Source organism: Hibiscus syriacus, unplaced genomic scaffold (assembly GCF_006381635.1).
Source record: "Hibiscus syriacus cultivar Baekdansim isolate YM2019G1 unplaced genomic scaffold, ASM638163v2 tig00112114_pilon, whole genome shotgun sequence".
NCBI classification, from domain to species: Eukaryota; Viridiplantae; Streptophyta; class Magnoliopsida; order Malvales; family Malvaceae; genus Hibiscus; species Hibiscus syriacus.
In genome coordinates this window covers 776,693-799,007 of record NW_024063255.1, presented here as the reverse complement: position 1 = coordinate 799,007, position 22,315 = coordinate 776,693, and the positions used below count along the sequence as shown (strand labels likewise).

General features: G+C 33.5%; 2 protein-coding genes and 1 non-coding gene across 4 annotated transcripts; 1 reads left to right on the top strand and 2 right to left on the bottom strand.

The window, feature by feature from the left end:
- The first annotated feature begins 11,413 nt into the window (after nt 1–11,413).
- On the top strand, nt 11,414–16,037 carry LOC120174525 (ACT domain-containing protein ACR10-like). 2 transcript variants are annotated; one of them, XM_039181341.1, is made up of 7 exons: nt 11,414–11,429; nt 11,469–11,621; nt 11,946–12,167; nt 13,754–13,859; nt 14,468–14,804; nt 15,312–15,596; nt 15,702–16,037. In XM_039181341.1, coding segments are annotated over exons 1-7 (1,242 nt in total). In that variant the 5' UTR covers nt 11,414–11,428; the 3' UTR covers nt 15,840–16,037. The 2 variants fall into 2 exon arrangements, with proteins under 2 accessions (XP_039037272.1, XP_039037271.1); XM_039181340.1 differs by lacking the exon at nt 11,414–11,429 and having other exon boundaries at nt 11,453–11,621.
- A 936-nt stretch (nt 16,038–16,973) lies between these two features.
- On the bottom strand, nt 16,974–18,792 carry LOC120174657 (glycosyl hydrolase 5 family protein-like). The gene is made up of 3 exons (XM_039181440.1): nt 18,505–18,792; nt 17,542–18,313; nt 16,974–17,433 (listed from the first exon to the last, which is right to left on the bottom strand). Exons 1-3 carry the CDS (start codon nt 18,790–18,792, stop codon nt 17,357–17,359), a joined length of 1,137 nt encoding a protein of 378 aa, XP_039037371.1. The 3' UTR covers nt 16,974–17,356.
- Nucleotides 18,793–19,297: 505 nt separating this feature from the next.
- On the bottom strand, nt 19,298–19,377 carry TRNAL-UAG. Its single transcript has one exon. It is a non-coding gene; the product is annotated as a tRNA-Leu (tRNA).
- Nucleotides 19,378–22,315: the final 2,938 nt, after the last annotated feature.

Below are 22,315 nucleotides of genomic sequence, written 5' to 3'. Positions count from 1 at the left end.
AAATCTAAATTTTTCTTTTCAAACTCTTCTAGTTTGATTTGCAAATCTTTAATTTTACTTTCAAGATCATTGTTGGTTTTGGATATGAGTTTATTTTCATTTTTCAACTTTGAAACATCATTTTTATATTTTAAAAATAATTTCTCATAATCCGAAGCCAACCCATTATATTCCTCTAATAGCTCATCATAAGATAAATCATCAAAATCAGATGAGTTAGAGGTTACCTTAGAATCTTCCCCGAATGCCATCAAGCACAAGTTTGCTACTTCTTGTTCCTCTTCATCGGAACCTTCTTCATCGCTCCATGTAGCCACATGAGCCTTGTGCTTATTCTTGATTGACCCTTTTTCTTCAATTGTGGGCAATCATATTTGACATGCCCCGGCTTTTTGCATTCATAGCAAATGATTGGGTCCTTCTCTTTGGTTCATTTTGAGGCCTTCGTTTCGTTTGAATTTTCTTCCTTGGTAAGGTCTCATCATTTTCTGAACCGTTTGGCAAACAATGCCATTTCCTCGTCATCATCATCATCATTAGAATCACTCTCATCTTTTGTGGATTTGAGAGCAACTCCAATGTTTTTCTTCTTCTCCTTCTCCTTTGGTGTCTCTTCAACTTTATCAAGGTCCACCTCATCTTCAAGCATCATCTCATGAGTGAGGAGTGAACCGATAAGTTCTTCAAGAGTTAAGGACGATAGGTCCTTAGACTCGATGATTGCCGTCTTCTTTGATTGCCATGATTTTGGGAGGGAGTAGACTAACTTCCTCACAAGCTTTTCATTTGAGATGATCTCTCCATATGATTTGAGACCATTGACAATCGTTGAAAATCTATCCGTCATAGCTTTGATGTCTTCATTTGGTTTCATCCTGAAATTTTCATAGCTATGCGTTAGAATACTAATTTTGATTTCTTTACCTCATCGGTACCTCATGTGTGACTTGAAGCTTGTCCCATATTTCTTTGGCGGTTGTACACGATGAAACTCTTCCGTATTCATCTGGTCCAAGATCACAAAAGATAATATGGATGGCTTTGGAGTTGAGCTGGAACATTTTAATATCGCCTTCACTCCACAACCTTGGATGAGTGATAGGCTTAATGTATCCTTCTTCTACGGCATTCCATGCTCCCATGTCACTTTCTTGAATGAAGTACATCATTCTATTCTTCCAATAGGCGTAGTTAGCTCCATTGAAGAAAGGAGGCTTGTTGACGGGCATCGAATCGAGACCGGAGTCGAAGTTTGAAGTGGAGGCCATTGATGACTTTGTAATCGATGTAACTCTTCCCGGATCGACTCAAGAGGCGATTAAACCTTCAAATGAGTTAGGCTCTGATGCCAATTGTTGAGTTAATCGAATGACGAAATTGGCCAAGAGGGGGGTGAATTGGCAATAAAAATTTTGTGGAAGCTTTTGCAGAGAATTGAAAGTATTTGCACAGCGATTTACAGTGGTTCGACTTTCTCAAACAAAGTCTACGTCCACTACCTTAGCTATCCACACTAAGGATTTTCCAACAAATTCACTAATTTGTTCTTTCTTTTGAGGCCAAAGAGATAACCTTACAATTCCCTCAAGAGTATACCCCAACTCTTGAGAACACTTTTCTCAAAGAGAAGATTACAAATTTGCAAACTTACAAGAAAACCTCACAAGGTAAGATGTTTGCACAATTCTAGAACAAAGAAAAGAACACTCAAAGATGAATACAATTGAGCACAAAAAGTGTTCTTGAAAGCAAAATGATATTGAATGAAATAGGCTTGAAATGCTCAAACTTGAGGTTTGATGCTTTCTCTTTGATTCTCTCTTGATTCTAGTTGCTTGATATTTCTTGTTGTTGATCAATGGCTTCTAAGCTTGCTTAAATACACCTTGGATCACTTCTGAACGTTGGGGATAATTAGAGAAGATATTATAGCCGTTTTAGTGTGAAAACATTTAATAAAACAACTTGGACAGTGGGGGGAATCGGTTCCCTCTCATAGGGAATCGGTTCCCTAAGTGTAAAATTCAAATATTTCGACCGTTGAACAAGGGGGGAATCGGTACCCCCCTTGGGGGGAATCGGTTCCCTCCGAGCATTCTGGAAATCTCGGAGCCAAACCATTCAGGGGGGAATCGGTTCCTCCTATGGGGGGGAATCGGTTCCCTCTGAGTAATCTGGAATTTTTGGCTTTGAATTGGTTCGAAATACTTTATAAAATATTTTGAAATTGTTTTATGATTAAAACTTAATTTTACACTTAAGTAAGGATCAAAAATGATTTTTGAAATATTTGGAGTAATGTTTTGATATTCGAATAGTTATATCGAATATACTTAGAAAATCATTTGGAAAATCTTAAAATCCATTTAACTTAATTTGTTATATCGAAATATTAAAATGTTTCAACATAATGTTTTCAAAATTATAATTAATTATTTAACAATTACTAATGTTTGTTATTATATTGTTTGTAGATTTGGATATTCGAGGCTTTCCCCAACATGCGGACATATGCATTAAAAAACTTCAAATGATATTCCTAGGGCTATTTCCTGGAAGAGGAAACGTCTGTTGGATTGGGAAGACTTAATACCATATGCGACAATAAATAATGTAAGTTAACACAAATACTATCATATATAAACAAGTTATTAATAGTAGACGTTTAACTTTGTTTGAGGTTTTATATTTTTAGGAGGCCAACACTCCATTACAGAGACTGACACCCACGGAGGCTGAGCTTGCCACTGATTGGTGGCAAGCTAGTCAACGTTTTTTTGATGGCACGAATGATGAGCAGCCTCCACTTCCTCCACTTCGAGAGCCATCACCTCACCAAGAGTCATCACCTGATCGACCCGACTATACACCTCTACAACGAGAGCCATCACCTATCCCGTCACATCATCGAGCCTCTTCTTCACCATCACCTCATGATAGGCGACCGACAAAGATGCCACGACTTCTATCTCCCTGTTCTCCAACTCCACGGGATAAGTCAAGGGAGTTACGTGATGAGGTCAATGCCTTGAGTGAGGAGATCGGTACTCTACGTGATAACGATGGTACATGGCATGTGGAGGTGTCTACTTTACGTGGTGAGGTTGCCGCTCTACGTGAGATGGTAGTATCGTTGTAGAATGAGGTTCATACTCTACGCAACGAGGTAAGTTTAAGATTTTCCATATTTAACTTGATGATAAATATCATGTCTGTTTATTTACTGATTTTTGTATTTAATTATTTAGCGGCCCGATAAGGTGGATGCTTTACGTCGGGTTTTTCTTGCACGACGGAGTTCACGCATCAGACGGCGTGCACGTGCTATTAAGTCTCCGTACACCCCAATAGTGTGAAGACACCGCAAGAAGAAGCCCAACTCGCCTGTCATCCCTCAAGAGTCCACTCCTATCATTGAAGAGGCCCCTATCATTCCTCGAGAGTCCCCTCCCACCGTTCAAGAGGCCACTGTCATCGTTGAAGAGGTCCCTCCCACCATTCAAGAGCCCGATTCACATGGCGTCATATGTAAGATTCTTGAGAAACCCTCTGATGTACCGGACATGATGGATAAGAGTTGGCTCTCGTATGAGTTACCGGCCAGTACCATTCTGGTATCTGAAGTGGAGAGGAGACAACTACCAGACACAATTCTGGATAACACCCTTTGGGCTAAGACCGCAGTTGATTTTTATCTACATGAGCGGAGCCAGGGGTGTTTCACTGACATATGCAAGCTCAACGATGATATCTATTTGTTGCTTGATCGGTCTTGGTGAGGTGTATTATTATGGGTCGAAGACAATGGCTATTTCGATGGAGGGGTAAGTCTTATATTTTTCTTATATTTCAATTTGATTTTTTTTTTAAATTTATGTAAGTCACTAATATATGTCTTTTTTTGTAAAACAGCATATCGATGCGTGGGTGTCACGTCTTCTAATAATTAGGAAACTTAAGGAAAATAAAAGAAATACACGATATACAATTATGCCGACGTCTTTTAACGCCGTTCACTTGAAGAATCAACGAGATGAATCATTTGCGTTGGGCAATGGACAAGCTAAACTTTATCCTGCATGGTGGGATGTCGATAAGGTTAGTATTTATTTTAGAATGAGTTTAAAGGTATTCATAAATAAGTGCACAAATGAATGAATTATTACTTATGATTGCAGGTGTTTGTCCCTGTTTTGGAACGTAAACATTGGCTTCTCGTCGAGCTTCAGCTCGCATCCCTTAAGGCAACAGTATATGATAGCATGATAAATTACATATCATTGGTTTGATTTAAGAGATATTATTAAGGGATGGAGCTCTCATTTGGCTAAATTCTTGTATGCGATAAATTATTGGACTCGTTCTGGAAACAAGAAGCCAAAGAAACTCAATATTACAGTTAGCAGAGACGAGACCGCACCACAACAAACGGAAGGAGTCAGAGGGGATTGTGGTCCTCTCGTATGCTTGGCGTTGGAGCGTTTGATCACAGAAAGTATAAAGTATCTACCTCCCACCGATAGAGATAGAGCTGTAGTAGGCTTGTGGTTTTGGCATTATATGGCTAGATCGATATATACGAGACGCTGCCTATCTGCATCCGCGTTATAAAAATGTCCATAAACAATTGGTAAGTTTATAGGCTTTTGGTTTGAAAATGTTTGGTTAAGTACCTAGAATTCAATAATTTGCTGTTTTGTAGGTTTTAGATGTGTAGAAAGTGTTGTTTGAGCAAATATTTGGTTTCTGCAGGTTAATCTCAGAAGTGAGCTACGTGAAAACGATGTATGGCTGCAAAAGTTGATTCAATAGTAGATGAGGAAATAAGAATTATTGCTTATTTTTTTATTGTTTAATTGATTTGTAAAAGATGATTTGTAAAAGTTGATTTGTTTAATTGATGTGAACATAATTCTTATTTGTGCTTGTTTAATTGATTGAAATGTAATGGTTGATTTTGTTGATTTCAATATGCATTATGTTGAAGGCAAAAATGACTATCGCAATGCGAAATGAAAATCGCAACGAGAGAATCGTAATGCGAAATGAAAATCGCAACGACAAAATCGCAACGCGAAACTAAAATCGCAATGCGAAACTAAATTCGCGTTGCGATTTTCATTTCGCTTTGCGATTCCCTCGTTGTGATTTTCATTTCGCATTGCGATTCTCTCATTGCGATTTTCATTTAGCATTGCGGTAGTCATTTCCGCGATGTGATTTTTAGTTTCGCGTTGTGATTTTGTCGTTGCGATTTTCATTTCGCATTGCGATTCTCTCGTTGCGATTTTCATTTCCGCGTTGCGATAGACATTAAGATGATTGCGAACGTCATTTCCGTGTTGCGATAGTCAAATGAATGCCTAATAAGTGATAACAACTGAACAGATCATAGCAATTTTCAAACTCAAGTTACTAATACATGCCTAACTGAAAATGTTAAAAGTTCACACATAAAACCCACATAATACAACGTTTGCATTTAAAAATCACCTAAGTTAACAGTCCCAAAAGGTGAAGCCGGTTGTGATTGGGATTTTAAAGATGATTGCGATTTTGATTGCCTTTTGCTTGACACCATATGAGCTTTGGATTTTGATGAGGATCCATATTTTGGTAGATGATTTCATTATTGTAAATTAATTTACTAAACAAACGAGCTTCGAAACTAAAACCTGTTGCCGGATGGGGAAGGATGCCGTTGGATATAGAAACAGATGTCGCCGGAGAGAGTGATAGATGGAGATGGAATGAGTTGCGATTTATGGATTTAGGTTATGAGTTGCTGCTGCTGCGTAGTTATATACCCAAAACATTTGTGTTGCGAAATTAAAACTTGTTACGAATTCAGAAATCGAGTTGCGAATTTGAAATTCAGTATTGCGATAGTCAGAATCTCGTTGCGATTTAGTAAATCGCAACGCGATTACGTATTCGCGTTGCGAATTAGGAAAATCGCAACTCGAATTTGGGAAATCGCAATGCGATAGTCAGAATCGCATTGCGAATCTGGAAACTGATTTGCGATACCGGAGATCGCGTTGCGAATTATCAATCGCATTGCGATTTAGTTGGTCATTTTGGCAAATCCAAAAAAAGTTGGTTAAAATCGTATATTATAAGGCATTTTTTGTCACTGAGGTTATTTTCTCTTATTATTATTATTATTTGAGGTTTTAAGCTCAAATATTAAATATGCTAAGGGTGCGTTTGGTTCATAGAATATAAGATTACCAGTGGAAATAAAAGATTATCAGGGAATAGGATTACTGAGAATGTTAAATTTTGTGTTTGATTGGTTTAGCAGGAATGTAAGATTACCGTGTTTGGTTAAAAGAATAAAAGATTATTGGAATGTATATTTGACCAAATTGTCATTATTATATATATTTGTATAATATTACAAATTGTAAAATATGTATATATTTTCTTTAAAAAATTAAATTCATAATATTTATTACAAAATTAAAAATATAAAAAAAGTTTAATGAAAGGGTAATTTTTTTTAATCTCTGAACTTCATATAAAATTTTAATTATAGATTTTTTTTGTAAATCTAAAATAATTTAAAGATAAATTTGTAATTTAACCTTCGTAGAATTTTTATTATTCAATGACAGAAGAAAAATATTTTTGAAAAAAAGAAAAATTTAAGGGCATTTTAGTCCAAAATACCGGTAATGTTACAATACCTAAGATAAGGGATGTAATGACATTCCCAGTAATATACCCCAAAAAATCTACTATTGGTAATAAAACATTACCGGGAATGAGATTCCCGGCCAACCAAACATGGAAATGTGGGATTCTCATCCCATGGGAATCCCACAATCCTTGAACCAAACACCCGCTAAGAGTATGGGCGGAACTTTATAGGGGACAAGAGTAGTCTTGAGCCCCGTTAATTTTGTTAAGTATTAATTAATATTAATTTTTTAAAAATAAATAAATAAAGTTTTACAAGATCCCCTCAATTAAAAAAATATATCTATAAAAAATGATAAGTACTTTAACTCTCATCTTAATAAATTTTTGGTTTCGCCTCTAGCTAAAGATATAAGTATTCATTTATCAAATAGTTAAATTTTTGAATAAATATTATCTTATATTTACTCAAATTTATAAAAATAAAAAACATTGGTTTTAATGAAGGCTTAATGCGATCGCCATTGCTGGCTGTCTAGATTTTATTGATTTTTTTTTCATATTTTTTAATAAAAATATCTTTAAATTAAAGTGTTTATTAGATGCATATTAATCTAAATATATTAAAAAATTATATAAATTTTATCTATAAAATATAAAAATATATATATATAAAAATATGTCTAAAAAAATATGAATCGAGCCAAGTAGTGATGGGAGTGCATATGCTTAAAATATTGATTTTAAATATTTAAAAACCAATATCTAAATAAAGTGAGATTTGAGAATCTTCATAAAATTAGAGTTGTTTATTAGAGTTGTTATTTTGAGTTGTTAAAGTTCCGAACTTGATTAGACTCATGTTAGTATGATGGTTAAAGAAAGTTTTGGATATTCAAATTTCTCTGTCAGTTTGTTATTTCATGCTGAAGTTTGAATTCTAGTATTTTGATATAATAAATAAAAATAAAATATTTTTGGAATTAATTGAATTTGTTAAAATTTCTTAAAAATATTCCAAAATTTAAATTTAATTGAAAAATATGTTTTAAATATTTTCCAACTTAGTCAGACATTTTCAAATATTTATTATTTGTACCCTTTAAAGTTGAGTTTCCTAAAAATTTTAGCTCAAAAGGTCGATCCTTTTAATGGTAGTAGGCAATGGACTTATTCAATTCCAAATAAGATTGATCCATTTCTCAAAAGGATCGGTCCCTTGTAAAAAAAAGATTGATCCGTTCCTTCAAAAGATCGACTTCTTTGCTGGCAACGATTAAATATTTAAAAAATATTAATCCCTTATGTTGTAAAAGTTTTTTTTCTTTGTATATAACAATTATTTTGCATCACCGATGATTATAACTCATTCTAACGGTCATAAATGGTTAAAAACTCGTTTCACATTATATAAACAATCCAAGTGCACTTGAAAAATATTACAACACATGTTTAAGCTTAAAAGATTATGAGAAAAGTGTTTCTATTGTTAATTCTTTCATTTTCTCTTGTACAAAATGTATAAAACTTCATTAAACGTATTTTACATTTATTCTTGGTGGGCTTAATCTTTGTAAAAACTCACCTAAAGTGGTACCCTTATTTACATAAATCAAACCTAATAAAAGGGAGTGATTCTAGTTTAGATTTAGAAAAACTAGAGTGGTTCTATCTTAGCTATTGTAAAAGATATAGTTGTAAAGGTTAACTCGTGTCCTTAAAAAATTCAATTCAAGTTTGTGATAAATCCTTAGTGTTGGAAAACTAAGATAGTGTATGTAAACTTTGGTTGAGAAAATCTAACTACTCTGAACCGGTTGTGTCAAAAGTTTTAATTTTTGTTTAAGTTTTCACCGAATTTCCTAAAAGCCAATTATTCCCTTTTTTACGATTTTAGATTGATCCATAGAGCTAACACTTCCTTTAACAGTCTTACTAATATATATTTGATCAAGTTCACGACAACATGTCTTTGATAGTTCAAAATAAGTTACTTTGGCTATGAGATTCTCTAATCCCATTGTTTATATATTTATTTTTTCAAGTGTTTTAATATGACCTTTTAAACATACATTTATTAAATAAATAAATACAAGGCTTATATATGCATGTTGCCGTCATTGCTTGATCTGATTTAAGTTCATGTCAGCACGTGTCTTCAATACATATATGTATATTTTTATATTTTAGGAATTAATAAAATGGGTATTATTTTAGGAATTAATTTTTTGTAGGATGACATACGCCTTTATTAAAAATGGTAGTTGATATTTATATTTTCAGTATTAATTGAATTTGAATATATTTTTGTTCACAAATCACTAAAGTATTATTGTTATAATTAAATTCAATTTAAGTATTATCATTTATTAAATATCTAAATTTGTAAAAAAAAATATTTGAGTTTAAAGTTTAAAGTTATATGTTGAATATTCAATTTTTTATAAATTAATTATGGATGGTTAATGATTGAATCTTTATAAACTAACACATTCTTTATTTTATAATTAATAAGTAAAAGCATATATCCAAATTTACAAATCATAATCTATATATATACATAAATAATACATATTTAAATATAAGTTTTGGTTCAGCGGTTAATTTGGTTAAAATCGAATAATGAACACCCATGGTTGTCTTCATATAAACTTCTGCAATAGTTTATCCGAATTAATTAATCAATAGATCAAATATCGATGATTAATTAAAAAACAATTACATAAGTATCTAAAATTCAAAATTAAGTTGTTTTTGTATAAATATTAATTTCTAAAAAAATAATGGAATGTTACTTTAAACCTCCAAAATTTAAAATAATAATGAATTAATTATAGAATTTTTATAATATCACCTTAATTAATTTTTTAATAGTCTAGAGTGATTATAAAATATTAATTGTTCAAACTTTTCTTAACCTATTAATAACGTACACATCATACAGATGCATCTACTCGAACCTGTAAGCTCTAAGAACCCTATTAATAATGTAATTAGATTCTATCCCTAAAAAAATATCAGTGTAAAAAGATTTTCGATTATGAATTCGAATTTATATGATTCTTCGACATTATTTCAATGAAGTATAGTGAAAATCGATCATTTTTTCACACGAGCATTTTTTTTAAACACCATGTAAATCCAATTATACATATAGTATTTTGTAGATAATATTAATCAAACTTAAATCATTTAGAAAAAAATATAGCGTCCTTTGTATAAATTAATATATGTTTAAGTTTTTTCTTAATCATTAACAATATACGCAATTTTTTGAGCCTAAAACCTCAAGAGAATATTATTTTCTTTAATCAACGAAATCACTCAATACTTTTATAGTAATTAATTTAAACGCTTCAACTTCAACCTCGTAAATATATTTGCTTTAATGCATTATAGTTTGAGCTATTAGCTTTAAGGAATGCTATCCACCCAACAATTCCTTTACATCTTTATTGGTTACTCGTTTTCTTTTAATTTTTTTAAGATAAAGATAAAACATCTATTAATTGAAAAAAAAAACCCTTATCCAAGTCATTGTTTAGTTATATATACTTTATTTTATTTTATTTAAAATTTAAAATCTCAAACAAAATTCGAATTATATATGCAACTAACCCGTGCATTGTCGGGTATACAAAAGTGCTAGTTTATAAATTAACAACTTTTTACGTATAATATTACAAAGAGTTATTATTCTATTCCCGATTAATGAAGTTTTTTTAGTTAATCATTAATGATTGATCTTAATGTCAGTTTCATTAAAATTTAAATATATATTTGAGTATTTAAGAATTGAGATTCTAAATTAAGATAAAAAAATATTATCTTCATATTAGATCTTTATCATACTCGATTTGAACTAAATGATCGAAAGTTAATTATAAATAATAATCATTCATCTCGAAAAAGATATCGGTAATATGTGACTACTACTTAGATTTAAAAATGTTAAGATTTTATTTTATTGACACTATTGATAGTATGAATTAAGCGCTTCAGTGTTAAGAGATTTGATGTTATCCTTTGATGTTTTGGGTCTGAATACCATGTATGCAAGGATACGGAGGGATTTTTTACCCCAAAATGAACATTAATAGCTAAAATACTCTAAAGAAAAAGAATATGGTAATTCAATCAATCAATATGACATACTAACAATTATGATTGAAAATATTGACGAAGTTGACATTTGCACCTTAATTTTTAAATAAAAAGTGAGAGAGTTAATTTTTATATTTTAAATGCAAAAGCTAAATTTCGAATTTTTAAATAAAAGACGTTTGACTTTTCCTTTGAGAAAAAGCATGTTTATATATATATATATATATATAATTATGTAAAAAAAAGAAAGAATTTGTAGGGGTTATGGAAATTACTATTTTGTAAGAAAGGAAATTACCATGAACAAAAATCTACTTATGGACCAGAAAGAAGAATTTCCCATGTTTTATAAGTTGGATTGACCTTTTAACATCATTAAATAAGAAAACGCCACGTGTAGAGACCAGGTGAAGCTGATTTCACTTGATCATTGAAACCATCTCGTTTTCGAAAAAAAGTCCGAGAAATTTAAATTCACACGGAGAGAAAAAGGAAACAGATAAACAGAGGAATTAAATAATAATAAATATCTTCCATTTTTTTTATAAAAAAAAATCTTCACTGTTTTTGACGAAAACTTCAATCCATTTGCTTCAAAACTGGGAAACAAAACAAATAAGGAAGCAAAAGAGTGAGGGTAAGAAGAAAAAACATAGTAACAAAGAAACAGAGTGAAGAGAGAGTGAAAGGAAAAAAGGAAGGGAAAAGGGTGGGGGAGATGGGAATTTTGAGGGAAGATGTTGTAGTGGTAAGTCCAGCGGAAAAAGCTGGAGATCCCACTGTTATATCCGTGAATTGCCCTGATAAGACTGGTTTAGGCTGTGATTTGTGTAGGATTACTTTACTATTTGGTTTAAGCATTACTAGAGGAGGTAAGCTTCATATACTCACCAAAGTTTCAAACATTTCTGGTTTTTTTAGTTGTATGTAACAATATAAATGTTGGGTCATTGTTATTTTCTTAGATTTTGTGTTAATAACTGTTTGAAAATTGATTAGTTCTTATCTTGTTTTAATCTTCTCTTTAGTTTATGTGTAGTAAGCTAAACACTTGATTGTTTTGATCATAGTTCCTTATGATATACCCTATTTATTTACTTTTTAGTCTGTTATTGTCTCAATATTGTTTGGGTTGATAACTTGGAAGTTTAAGATAATTACTGAATTTTTGTTTGTTTCTTCTTTTGGTGGATAAGATTTCTCAACAGATGGGAAATGGTGCTACATAGTGCTTTGGGTGGATGGAAAAACAAACACAAGGTGGGATTTGCTGGAAAAAAGGCTATTGGAAGTTTGTCCATCGTATTTTTCGACATCCGGAATCGACTATTACAGGACTGTAAATCAACAGCCAAAGCAATTGGATGTGTTTCTTTTGAAGTTTTGGTGCTCTTGTGATAGGAAGGGACTATTACATGGTAATCTTTATTTTCAAATTTGTTCTTTGATGGAAAATGAGATGTTTAATTTAGCTAGTGGTTAACCATCTCGTATTAGTTTTCGAGTTATTTCGGGCATTTGATTTTGTTTTGCCTCATTGCTTGATGTCTAAAGTGATATTTTCTCCTCTTTTAATTAGGAGTGTAAATGAACCGATCTTGAACGAACAAAGTTATGTTCGTGTTTGTTTGTTAATTTTTGAAGGCGTTTAAGTTTGGTTCATGTTAGTTTAAATTTTTAATATTGTATTCGTGTTTGTTTATTTATTTTTGATGGTATTCGTGTTCGTTTATTTTTTGTTCGCGAAAATGTTCATTTAATGTTTTTGTTCGTTTATTTTTTGTTCGCGAACAATATCATTTAATGTTTGCAAACATGTTTGTTTATATGTTCACGAACATATTCATTTAGCGTTCACGAAAATGTTCATTTAGTATTCGTTTAATGTTCGTTTATAGGTTCAATTTTAGTTTTCCCTTTCGTTTGCAAGCTAAAGAAAGATGATAAAATTAAGCCACTAGTGCTTAAACTTCTTAAATTTCACAGTTTAAATTACAACTTTTACTATGTGTTTAATTTAGTCCCTACCTTCACCATTATTTAAAATGTAAAAAAAATAAAAGGTAAAGGAGAACCGGGTAAATGAGTTTGTTCATGAACATAAATGAACGAATCAATAAACGAGCTCATGAAAGAGCTTGTACATGAACATATACAAATCGAACACACCTTTGTTCGTGTTCGTTTGTTTATTAAATTAACATAATTTTTTTTTGTTCATACTTATTTATTTAGCTTAACAAACGAATGCTATACGAACAGTTCATCGAACGCTATGTTAATTTACACCCCTACTTTTAATGCATGATTTCATTTATGCTGCAATTTATTAAAAGTTGTTTGATTAAATTGACTTGGATAAGTTTTGTTGTTGTTTATTAACTGGAAATATATCATGAGAATGAAATACCTTTGTGAAGGGGTTCTTTTCCCCCTATTTTTTTTGTTTTCTCTTGTCTTCGATTAAGACTCTAATGTTCACGTTATCTTCTTATTCTAGATTTTAGACAAGCCAAACTGCATGGGAAAATTAATAGGAATTGCATGATTGTTGATGAATATTGATATATATGAAAAGTAAACTTTTTATTTCAACCTTGCAGCTGGATTTTAAGGGATAGAAAGGTAAAAGAGGTTTCATATTTTTAATTACTTGGAAAATTATTGAATTTAGAAATTGTCTTGTGGATGGAAATGGAAAATGGGAGTCTGTCTTAAAAGTACAAGTATTTCTAAAAGGAAATCAGGACGTGTGAGCATTCTTTTGTAGGGAAACCAGCATCACTATGACTCATCTGTAAACCAAGCAGCCCTCCCAAAAGATAAGGTCATGAAATTCTAGACTACCAATCAATCCGTTCCTCTTAATGAATTACCCTTCTCAGTCAAATGATTTGTTTTTTTTAGGCAAGGAACATTAAGTGTGAAGCACATCAACATATCCTTTTTCATTTGTTTTTCTTTTTCTTAAGTTGACATAAATTCTCCTTTTCTGTTTTGATAGATATAGCTCAAGTCCTTTTCGATCTGGAGCTTACAATAAAGAGAGTGAAGGTATCCACAACTCCTGATGGAAAAGTGATGGACCTCTTTTTCATCACTGATACCAGGTTTGCCGGTGTTGAAAACATTTTTAGTTCGAAATTTGTAGTTATCTTAATGGTTTCTCCATTACCAGCACTACCTGACCATGGGATGAAGTGATAAATGCTATGCACTTTAGGTGTGAAATAGGAGAAACTATTATGGTTAACGTCGTGAGTTGGAAATTAGAATTAAATATAAAAACTAACTGATCTCTTGAAGTGAATGTTCTACTTCTATAATCTCCAAACTGAAGTGAACCGGCGTTTGTTTAGTGATATTACTATGTTCCTAAGTTTTATGTGACTTTTTTTTATTAAATTTTATGGAAGTTTTCATGTTTCCTTGCATATGGAATGTAAATTGATGTATTTTCAAAGTGAAAGAAGGGAGAGATATGCATAAAATTTTAGTATCACCGAGAGACTCTCGTGAAACTTGTACCAATATGTTAATTGTCAGGGGCAACACATGTATTTGTTGTTTCTGATATATATATATATATATATATATAATGTATGTTGTATGTATGCATGCATGCATTTATGCGTGTATGTATAAATTTGTATGTTTTTGTGCGGGCATGCATGTGTGATGCTTTTGTAACTTGGTTCTTCACTTTTTCTGATTCTAGGGATCTTCTTCATACAAGAGAACGGCAGAGTCAAACAATTTTTCACCTGAAAATTGCATTGGGTGAAATATTGGTAAGTTGTGAGATTGAATCAGCTGGTCTGGAAATAACCACATTTTCGCAAGGAACTTTGTTTCTTCCTTCCTCGGTCACTGAAGACATGTTCAATTTAGAGCTTCCAGCAGGGCATCCCAGTGGATTACTTACATCAAACCCGATATCCGTTACCGTCGACAACACCCTTAGCCCCTCCCACACACTTATTCAAATCCTCTGCCAGGACCATAAAGGCCTAATATATGATACCATGAGAACCCTAAAGGACTATAATATCCAGGTACATATCTTAAACTACTAACTATTTTTGTTCAAAATAGTCCTTTTTTTTTGTTTGCATTTCTGGTTCCATTTGTGCATTACATTGAATCTATATTATTTAGGCTTGAGTGTGAGTGTCGGTCCTGTCGGATATGTTATGTGTCCGACACAGCTATCTACAATTCTTTTAAAAAGTTATTTAGGCTTGAATGTGAGGTTCTTCATAGGGTAATATCTTCATAACCCTGTCGAAATAAGAGACAGGCATGATATTTCAAGTAAAATGAAGAGTTAGAGCAACATAACTTCGGATTTGCTTGCTATGGGTAAATCTCAAGAAGGAAACCTTCAATTTGATTGTTTTATGCTTTAAAATTTGCTTGAAATTATCTTCTGAAAGTCTTGAATATCCACAAAGAGTTGTTCCATAACTGCAAAAGGTTGCACAACTATGTTGCTTGTCTTCTCTTCTTGATAGCCCGAGTTCTTGTATATGCAACATATAAAAATTAACCTTTCATATCAGGTTTCGTACGGACGATTCTTTGCAAACCGAAAAGGTGGCTGTGAGTTGGACTTGTTCATAGTGCAAGCCGATGGCAAGAAAATCATAGACCGGAATAAGCAAAATGCACTATGCTCTCGTCTTAGGATGGAGCTTTGGTGTCCACTTAGAGTGGCTGTGGTAAGCCGCGGCCCTGATACTGAGCTACTGGTAGCAAACCCCGTTGAATTGTCCGCCAGAGGCCGGCCTCTTGTTTTTCACGACATAACCCTTGCTCTCAAGAATCTCAACACCCAGATCTTTTCGGTACGAGCCTCTATATCCATCGTTATCGCTCGTCATAGCACTTGTAAACGCTTTCTGCCCCCCAATATCTAACTGCAATTCGTTTTTTATGTCAACTCCTCTCAGGTTGAGATAGGGAGACACATGATCTGCGATCGTGAATGGGAAGTATATAGGATCCTACTCGACGAAGGAGATAGTTGTCATGTTCCGAGGAATAAGATCGAAGAAGGTGTTAGAAAAATGTTAATGGGATGGGAATGATAGATTTAAGATAACTGAAAAATCATGCTCAGAAGCCTAGACTTTAATTCCACACTCACTGTACATCATCACTCTTTGGTTTTTTGGGGGTTCTCTTTTGAGGTTCTTGTTGAATGGTAGGTTCTAACAAGTTACCAACCTGTAAATCTGTAAAGTTGCCTTCAAACAAATGAAAAAGGATGTTCTCTTTTACAACAATGGGAAAGAAATTCGGTCATTTTCGGTATTCATACTTTTCAGAATTTCAAATTTTAGTTCCAACTTAAATGTAGTCGTTATGCTGTTAATTTTTTGTATTACCTATAAGTTATAGATTTAATTGCCCCATTGGTGGGCATCTCTCATGTGATCTTAATAAGCATTAGCATACAAACCAAACACACTCTAATGTCCAAATTTGGTGCCCATGACTACAGCTTTGAGATGCCAGAATCGAATCCATCAAACTCAAGGAGCATACATATATATATATACACGAGGAAGACAGCTTTTGTTATATTCTACATAAGACAGATAAATGCTATTAACTTGTCACTCATCTAAACATTTTGCTATGGATTTGACTCTGCCTGAATTTAATCAAATTTGTTATTGTTTGCGATGTGCCATTGTCTGAAACAGCCAGTTGAAATGACAACTACATTCTCCTTGGACATTGAACTCATAAGATTGTGAGCTGCTACAGGATAGTTGGTAGCGAGGAGAAACTTGTTTCATATTAATTAGCCAGCATTTGGAGGCTGTGCATAATAGGCTGCGAATTTGGTATAGGATAGGAATCGAGACCCAATTTTTTTTGGATTGAATTTTACCTCAATGATAAACTGAATGCTAATTTCATCTGCAATGATTTTGTCATGTCGGGAAATCTTTGCTAAATTCATTTATTAAGATCCATCATCCATGCTGGTTTATCTAATAAATAAATAGCTCAATCCAAATGTGATGAAAATGGTTACTGTTTTTTTAGTGATCAAATCAACTGGAACCTAATTTCTATACATTTCGAAATAAATAAAACTAAAACTAAATGCTTGATCAAAATGGCGTCAACATGTTTCGACCATAGACTATATGCCTCCCATTGACCACTAGTTGCTTCCCATGAAACTCTATACCGAAAGGCTACCCTTTCCAACTAAGTATTGCAACAAAGATCATTTCGCCCTTTTGCTGCTCCTTGTGCTGTCCACAAGTTTGAACCACTGGCTCGAAGGGTCACATGTGTTGTCTTTATTTATGCATTTGCAACTATTTGTGATGATAGTCTTGTCTGACGCTACATTGAGGCAAATAGATTTTCCATCTCTGAGATTAGTCAAAAGATGCATCTTGGAATCCGATATCATTTCCCATTTCGAATTTGAGCCGGTGCATAAGACGCCCAGCTTTGCCGATGTCCCGGATTTATTGGCTTGTAAACATAAATGTGTTCCTTTTACTAGTAAAGTCTTATGGGGGGAGTCATTCCAAGAGTAGGAGTCAGTGCATGGACCTAACCGCAACCGGTGGTCGAATTATTTCCTTGTGATACAAAGCCCTGTTAAGGGATGGAAGATCACTTTGTGCGGTTTGACTTCCGACAGACCTGGACCTGCATATGTCATTGTGGAATAACAAAATATTAATATTGATTTTTTTTTCATTTTCGGTTCACATCAATCTCAATTTAAAAAAGAAAATTTAATATACGTTGGCTTACCCCGGAAAGGAGCTTGGAGAGCTGAAATTCTTTTTATGAAGCTCGAATTCCTATGAGCACACCAATTATAATCCAAGGCTCCGTAATACTCGTTTAACCCGACGACACCTTCTCTCACGTAATAGCTCACGGCCAGTGTCCACAAGGCCCAAAACAGGTCAAGCTCAGCTGCCACGCCCAAAAAGCAGTTCAAGTACCTATTGCCATTGACATTGGCTCCTGTTTGGTCGATCCCGAACTCGCCAACGAACAACGGGTATCCTTGATCAACCAAATACCCATATGTGTTCATCATGTATGTCGCAACTCTGCCACAAACTTCGTTTGGGTTTCCGGTCACCCCATCGGAGAATCCATACCAATGCGCCTCGAATACTAGTTTCCCACTAAACGTGAGTTTTACGGGTTGAGTCTTGAAGAATGACAAGTCTCTGTCGAAATCAAATCCAGAAAGTATAACGAGAACATCCGGGATTGCCGAGTGCACTGCTTCGGCTCCTTTCTGCATGTACTTGTACCAGTCGTTTACGTTCTGTTTCGGGCCTCTTAGCTCATTCCTCAAGCTCATGCCGACCACGTTGGTGACACCGTTGAATAAAGTGGCCATCCGAGTCATCCCGGTTATCCATTGATCCGGGTTGAAGTACTTATCGCCGAAGAAACCATTGCCATCAAGATTACTGCAACACCAACCGGGTTTGCTGATGTGATAGTCAAGTATGACCATCAAATTGTTTTTCCCTAAGCTTGACACCACCGTCTGAAATATAAATATCAATCAATAAATCAATGCCGTAAAGTTTGAGACATGTTGTTTATTCAAAGCTAATCGGAGAAAACAAGGACATGGAAAATCTGTCATATCTGGTAAGCTTTGATAAGTGGGACATCGATGATGGAAGGGTTGTTGGCTTGGATTCCGGCGACGGATTCAACGAAGCCGAGTCGTTAAAACGATCTAACGGTGAGGGATGCCAACGAGTCATTGGTGATGAGATAGACTGGCCAAGTGTACCTAACGCAGTTGAACCCCATTGACACAATCTGTTTGGCGATCTTATCCATAGGCTGCTTGCTGAGCCCTTCGGCAAGCATCAGTTCTGAGTGAGACGACCAGTTCATGCACGCCAGCTTCACGCGTCGTCCTCCCTCACCCGCAATCCAACGTGAATTCGTCGACAGAGGCAGGGGCATGACAATGGGAAAGAAGAGGAAGAGGAGGAGAATAGAGGAGGAAACGAAAATTGCCATGTCTTTTGTTTTGACTTGAAGGAGGAGAATAGAACGTTGAAGGACAGCTTACTTAGTGCCTTATTTATACACTGGTTTGCGCATTGTCCATAAACACACAAATCCTATTCTAATTATGTCTTTTAACTTTTATTATTAAATTTAAATGATTTATTTATATAGTAGGATTGCTTCTCTTTCTATAATTATTACTTGTAATTATAAAATATTAAATTTATAAATCCCATATATAATTTAATACATTAATTTTGTTTTGATATAATTCTATTCGTGAAATTGTAGTTATGATTCCAATGCATACATGAAATTTTAATTCTAATTCAATTAAATATATTTTTTAAAATTTTTATATTAGATAAATATAATTATTTCTGCACGTAATATATGTAAACATCAAATGTTATTACACCGACAATAGTGTTACATTTTTATATGTTTAAGATTATGAGTCCTTTTCAATGCGTTGTCTATAAAAAATCATCTAATTCTAATATTGAATAGAATTTAACAGCTGTGGGATTTGAACCCACGCCCTTTCGAACCAGAGCCTAAATCTGGCGCCTTAGACCACTCGGCCAAACTGTTGGCAGATGGCAAGCGTATCTAAAGAACATTCATATTGTCTATTTTGTTTCTGAGCCTTAATAAAGGGAAAACCAAGATTAATGGACCTCCTAAAAACCAACAAGATGTTAGTGGGAATTAAAGCATAAACATTAAAACAAATCTAATTTAGTCAATGGGAGCAACAACTCCTTGTAGTATATTTTTACATGTTCATATTGAAAGAACAAACAAGGAGTTTTGCCCCAATCCTTTTGAACACATGGTTTCATTCCAGCACCTAGGGATGGCAATGGGTCGGGTCGGGTCGGGTTTTTTGGGCCACCCGACTCGACCCGAGAAGAAAGGGTTTTTCACCCGTGACCCGACTCGACCTGACGAAATTAAGGTTTCAACCGACCCGACCCGACCCGAATATATGACTTAGAAACCCGACCCGACCCGAAATAATAATAAAAAAAATTTTATTCAATGAAAACAGTGACTTAATTGAAAAAAATTATATATGGAGGGACATTATTGTAATTATCCCTAAATATATAGGATAAAATTATATATATTTTTCGGGTCGGGTCGGGTCGGATTTTTTTCACCCTAAACCCGACCCGACCCGAACAGTACATTTAAAAAAAAACCCGACCCGAACCCGAAATTTTTAAAAAAAAAATCCGACCCGATCGGGTCGGGTCGGATCGAAACCCGTCGGATTCGGGTTGAGTTGCCATCCCTACCGGCACCCAATTTCAATAGTTTTGCTTTGTCATTAGCCGAATTCACTTGGTTAAATAAGGGACCAAAAGCTTGCCTTCAATGTGCGATTAAAATTTGCTTCACCTTTCACCCATTGTCAGACTGGCCCAACACATAAACATCTGAAAATCTAATTTCCACCGCGATTAAACCATTCAATAGATTAAAAAAAAGGCAAGAACCACGGACAAAACGGAATTGCAGCAACCAAGATAACGCATTTGTGGCCTGCTGGGATTCAAGCCCGGGTCTGTACGGCCAGAATTCTAACCGCTGAACCACAGTCACAGGTTATGCTCTTCCATGTGGATACAATTTATTTAATAGCATATAGTCTTCACTCATGCAGAATGACTGATTGGTATGTCATTGTATAGTGTTATTATACGTTATAAGCCTCAAAATTGCAATCTTTTTTAACACATCGTTTCATTCCAACACCCCGATTTTAATAGTTTTGCTTTACAAACCACACTGCCATTAGCGGTAAAAATATATATAGGAATTCAAACACACCCACCGTGGGCCTTGAACCCACAATCACAAGGTTTAAAGCCTTACGCCCTATTGACTGAGCTAGTCGGGCTTCACTCTAATTATAATTTAACAATATAAAATATAAATTATTTTGCTTTAATTAATTGAGTTATTGGTCTTCAAAAGTTATAATCTATTTAAACCCAAATAGGATACTAAACTTGGTCTTATTAGAGTATTTTAGTCTTTCAAGAACTCGAAATATTATAATAGACTTGTCAGGAATTTATCCTACATTAACACAACATCCACAAAGATATATATAACAATCAACACAAGATCATTGTATGCATTTAACAAGAAATTAGGCCTTTACACCCAACAAGATAACCAAGGGGGTATTTTTTTCGTTTTCATATTCCTCATCCAAAAATCATGGCGGGCATAAATTTAACAAGAAAAACATCGCATTTACAAAATCATGAAACAAATCAAAGTTCAAATAGAAAATTAAATTAAAGACCTAAACTATAACCTAAATAGCTAAAAGGAACTAAATTAAATAAAAATAAAAATTAAATGTGAAATCTTAAATAAAATTAAAATGAAAAAGACTAAATTTCATTAAATGAAGAAGCGATAGTCATTTTACAGCTATCCTTTATCCTTCAATAACATTTTGGCTTATTTTTTGAGGAAAAGAGAAGAAAAAAAATCTCTGAAATATTTTCATCTTCGCTGCTAGTTGCTGCCTCTGATAGCCGGAGTCAACCACCGTTGAAATTTGGATTTTTTTATCACAAAATAAAATTAGTGCTTGTTAATTCTATTTATTCATTTTTTCGTAATTATTTACAGTTTAACTAATCTCTCGTTTCGTTGCAGGTTAAAAGGACAAAGTTGAATCTTCCAAAAAAAAAATCTGAAATCAATCAAGTAATTTCTTTAATTTTTTTTGAACTTATTTGTCTTTTCTGATTCGCTTGACTGAATTTAATTTTTGAATTTCTATTTTTTTTAAATTTAGTTATTAATCCAATTTAATTTGCTATGGGCTTTATTTGTGTAACAAGTACTTTGTCTTATATAACTTTAATTGACCCATTAGTCAGCTATTTAAAGAACAAATTTGGCTATTTTGTTTCTGGACATATTTTAAGTCAAATTAACAACTAGTAAACTAATTCCACACAACTCTTCTACGTAAAGTATTGACGTGTGCTCCTTGTGCTACGACGGTCGAGGACCTTGACTTTGTTTTCGATTTTGTCCTATGATGATGAAGGTTCGGGCGTTAATTAGAGATGGATTGAGGGAGGTAGCCGGAAGTAATCTATCATTTTGAAATATTTTAGATATTTTTTTTTATATTTTTTATTAATAATTTATTTTCGTCTTTATAATTATTTAAATTCACTCCTATAAAACATTTTAAAATTTCACTCCCTTAATATAAAATTACATGTTCGTCCTTGATAGTTCCATCGAACACCATAGTTGAATTCTTCCTCTTGCTCTAACTGGTAGTATCATGTTTGATATATTGAAATTTCTACTAAAGTATAGTCATTAAATATTCTAACAAAACATGTGTCGTATTAGACATTTCACTAAAATAAATGTATCAAAATTTAATGTTTTGTTCAAGTATAGGTACCAAATTGATAATATACCCATTTATACCAATTATTCAACTTTTTAAACTTTTTAAATTGAAGGGTAAATTATGTAT

What these genes read in the sequence shown, in the direction of transcription:
- LOC120174525 (XM_039181341.1), top strand. An exon ending in TAGGAAGGGACTATTACATG is followed by an intron (nt 12,168 to 13,753) that starts GTAATCTTTATT and finishes CTGTTTTGATAG; the next exon opens with ATATAGCTCAAGTCCTTTTC. An exon ending in TCAACACCCAGATCTTTTCG is followed by an intron (nt 15,597 to 15,701) that starts GTACGAGCCTCT and finishes AACTCCTCTCAG; the next exon opens with GTTGAGATAGGGAGACACAT.
- LOC120174657 (XM_039181440.1), bottom strand. Translation starts at nt 18,792, where the DNA reads ATGGCAATTTTCGTTTCCTCCTCTATTCTCCTCCTCTTCCTCTTCTTT. An exon ending in ACTCGTTGGCATCCCTCACC is followed by an intron (nt 18,314 to 18,504) that starts GTTAGATCGTTT and finishes TATTGATTGATA; the next exon opens with TTTATATTTCAGACGGTGGT. An exon ending in TCTCCAAGCTCCTTTCCGGG is followed by an intron (nt 17,434 to 17,541) that starts GTAAGCCAACGT and finishes TGACATATGCAG; the next exon opens with GTCCAGGTCTGTCGGAAGTC.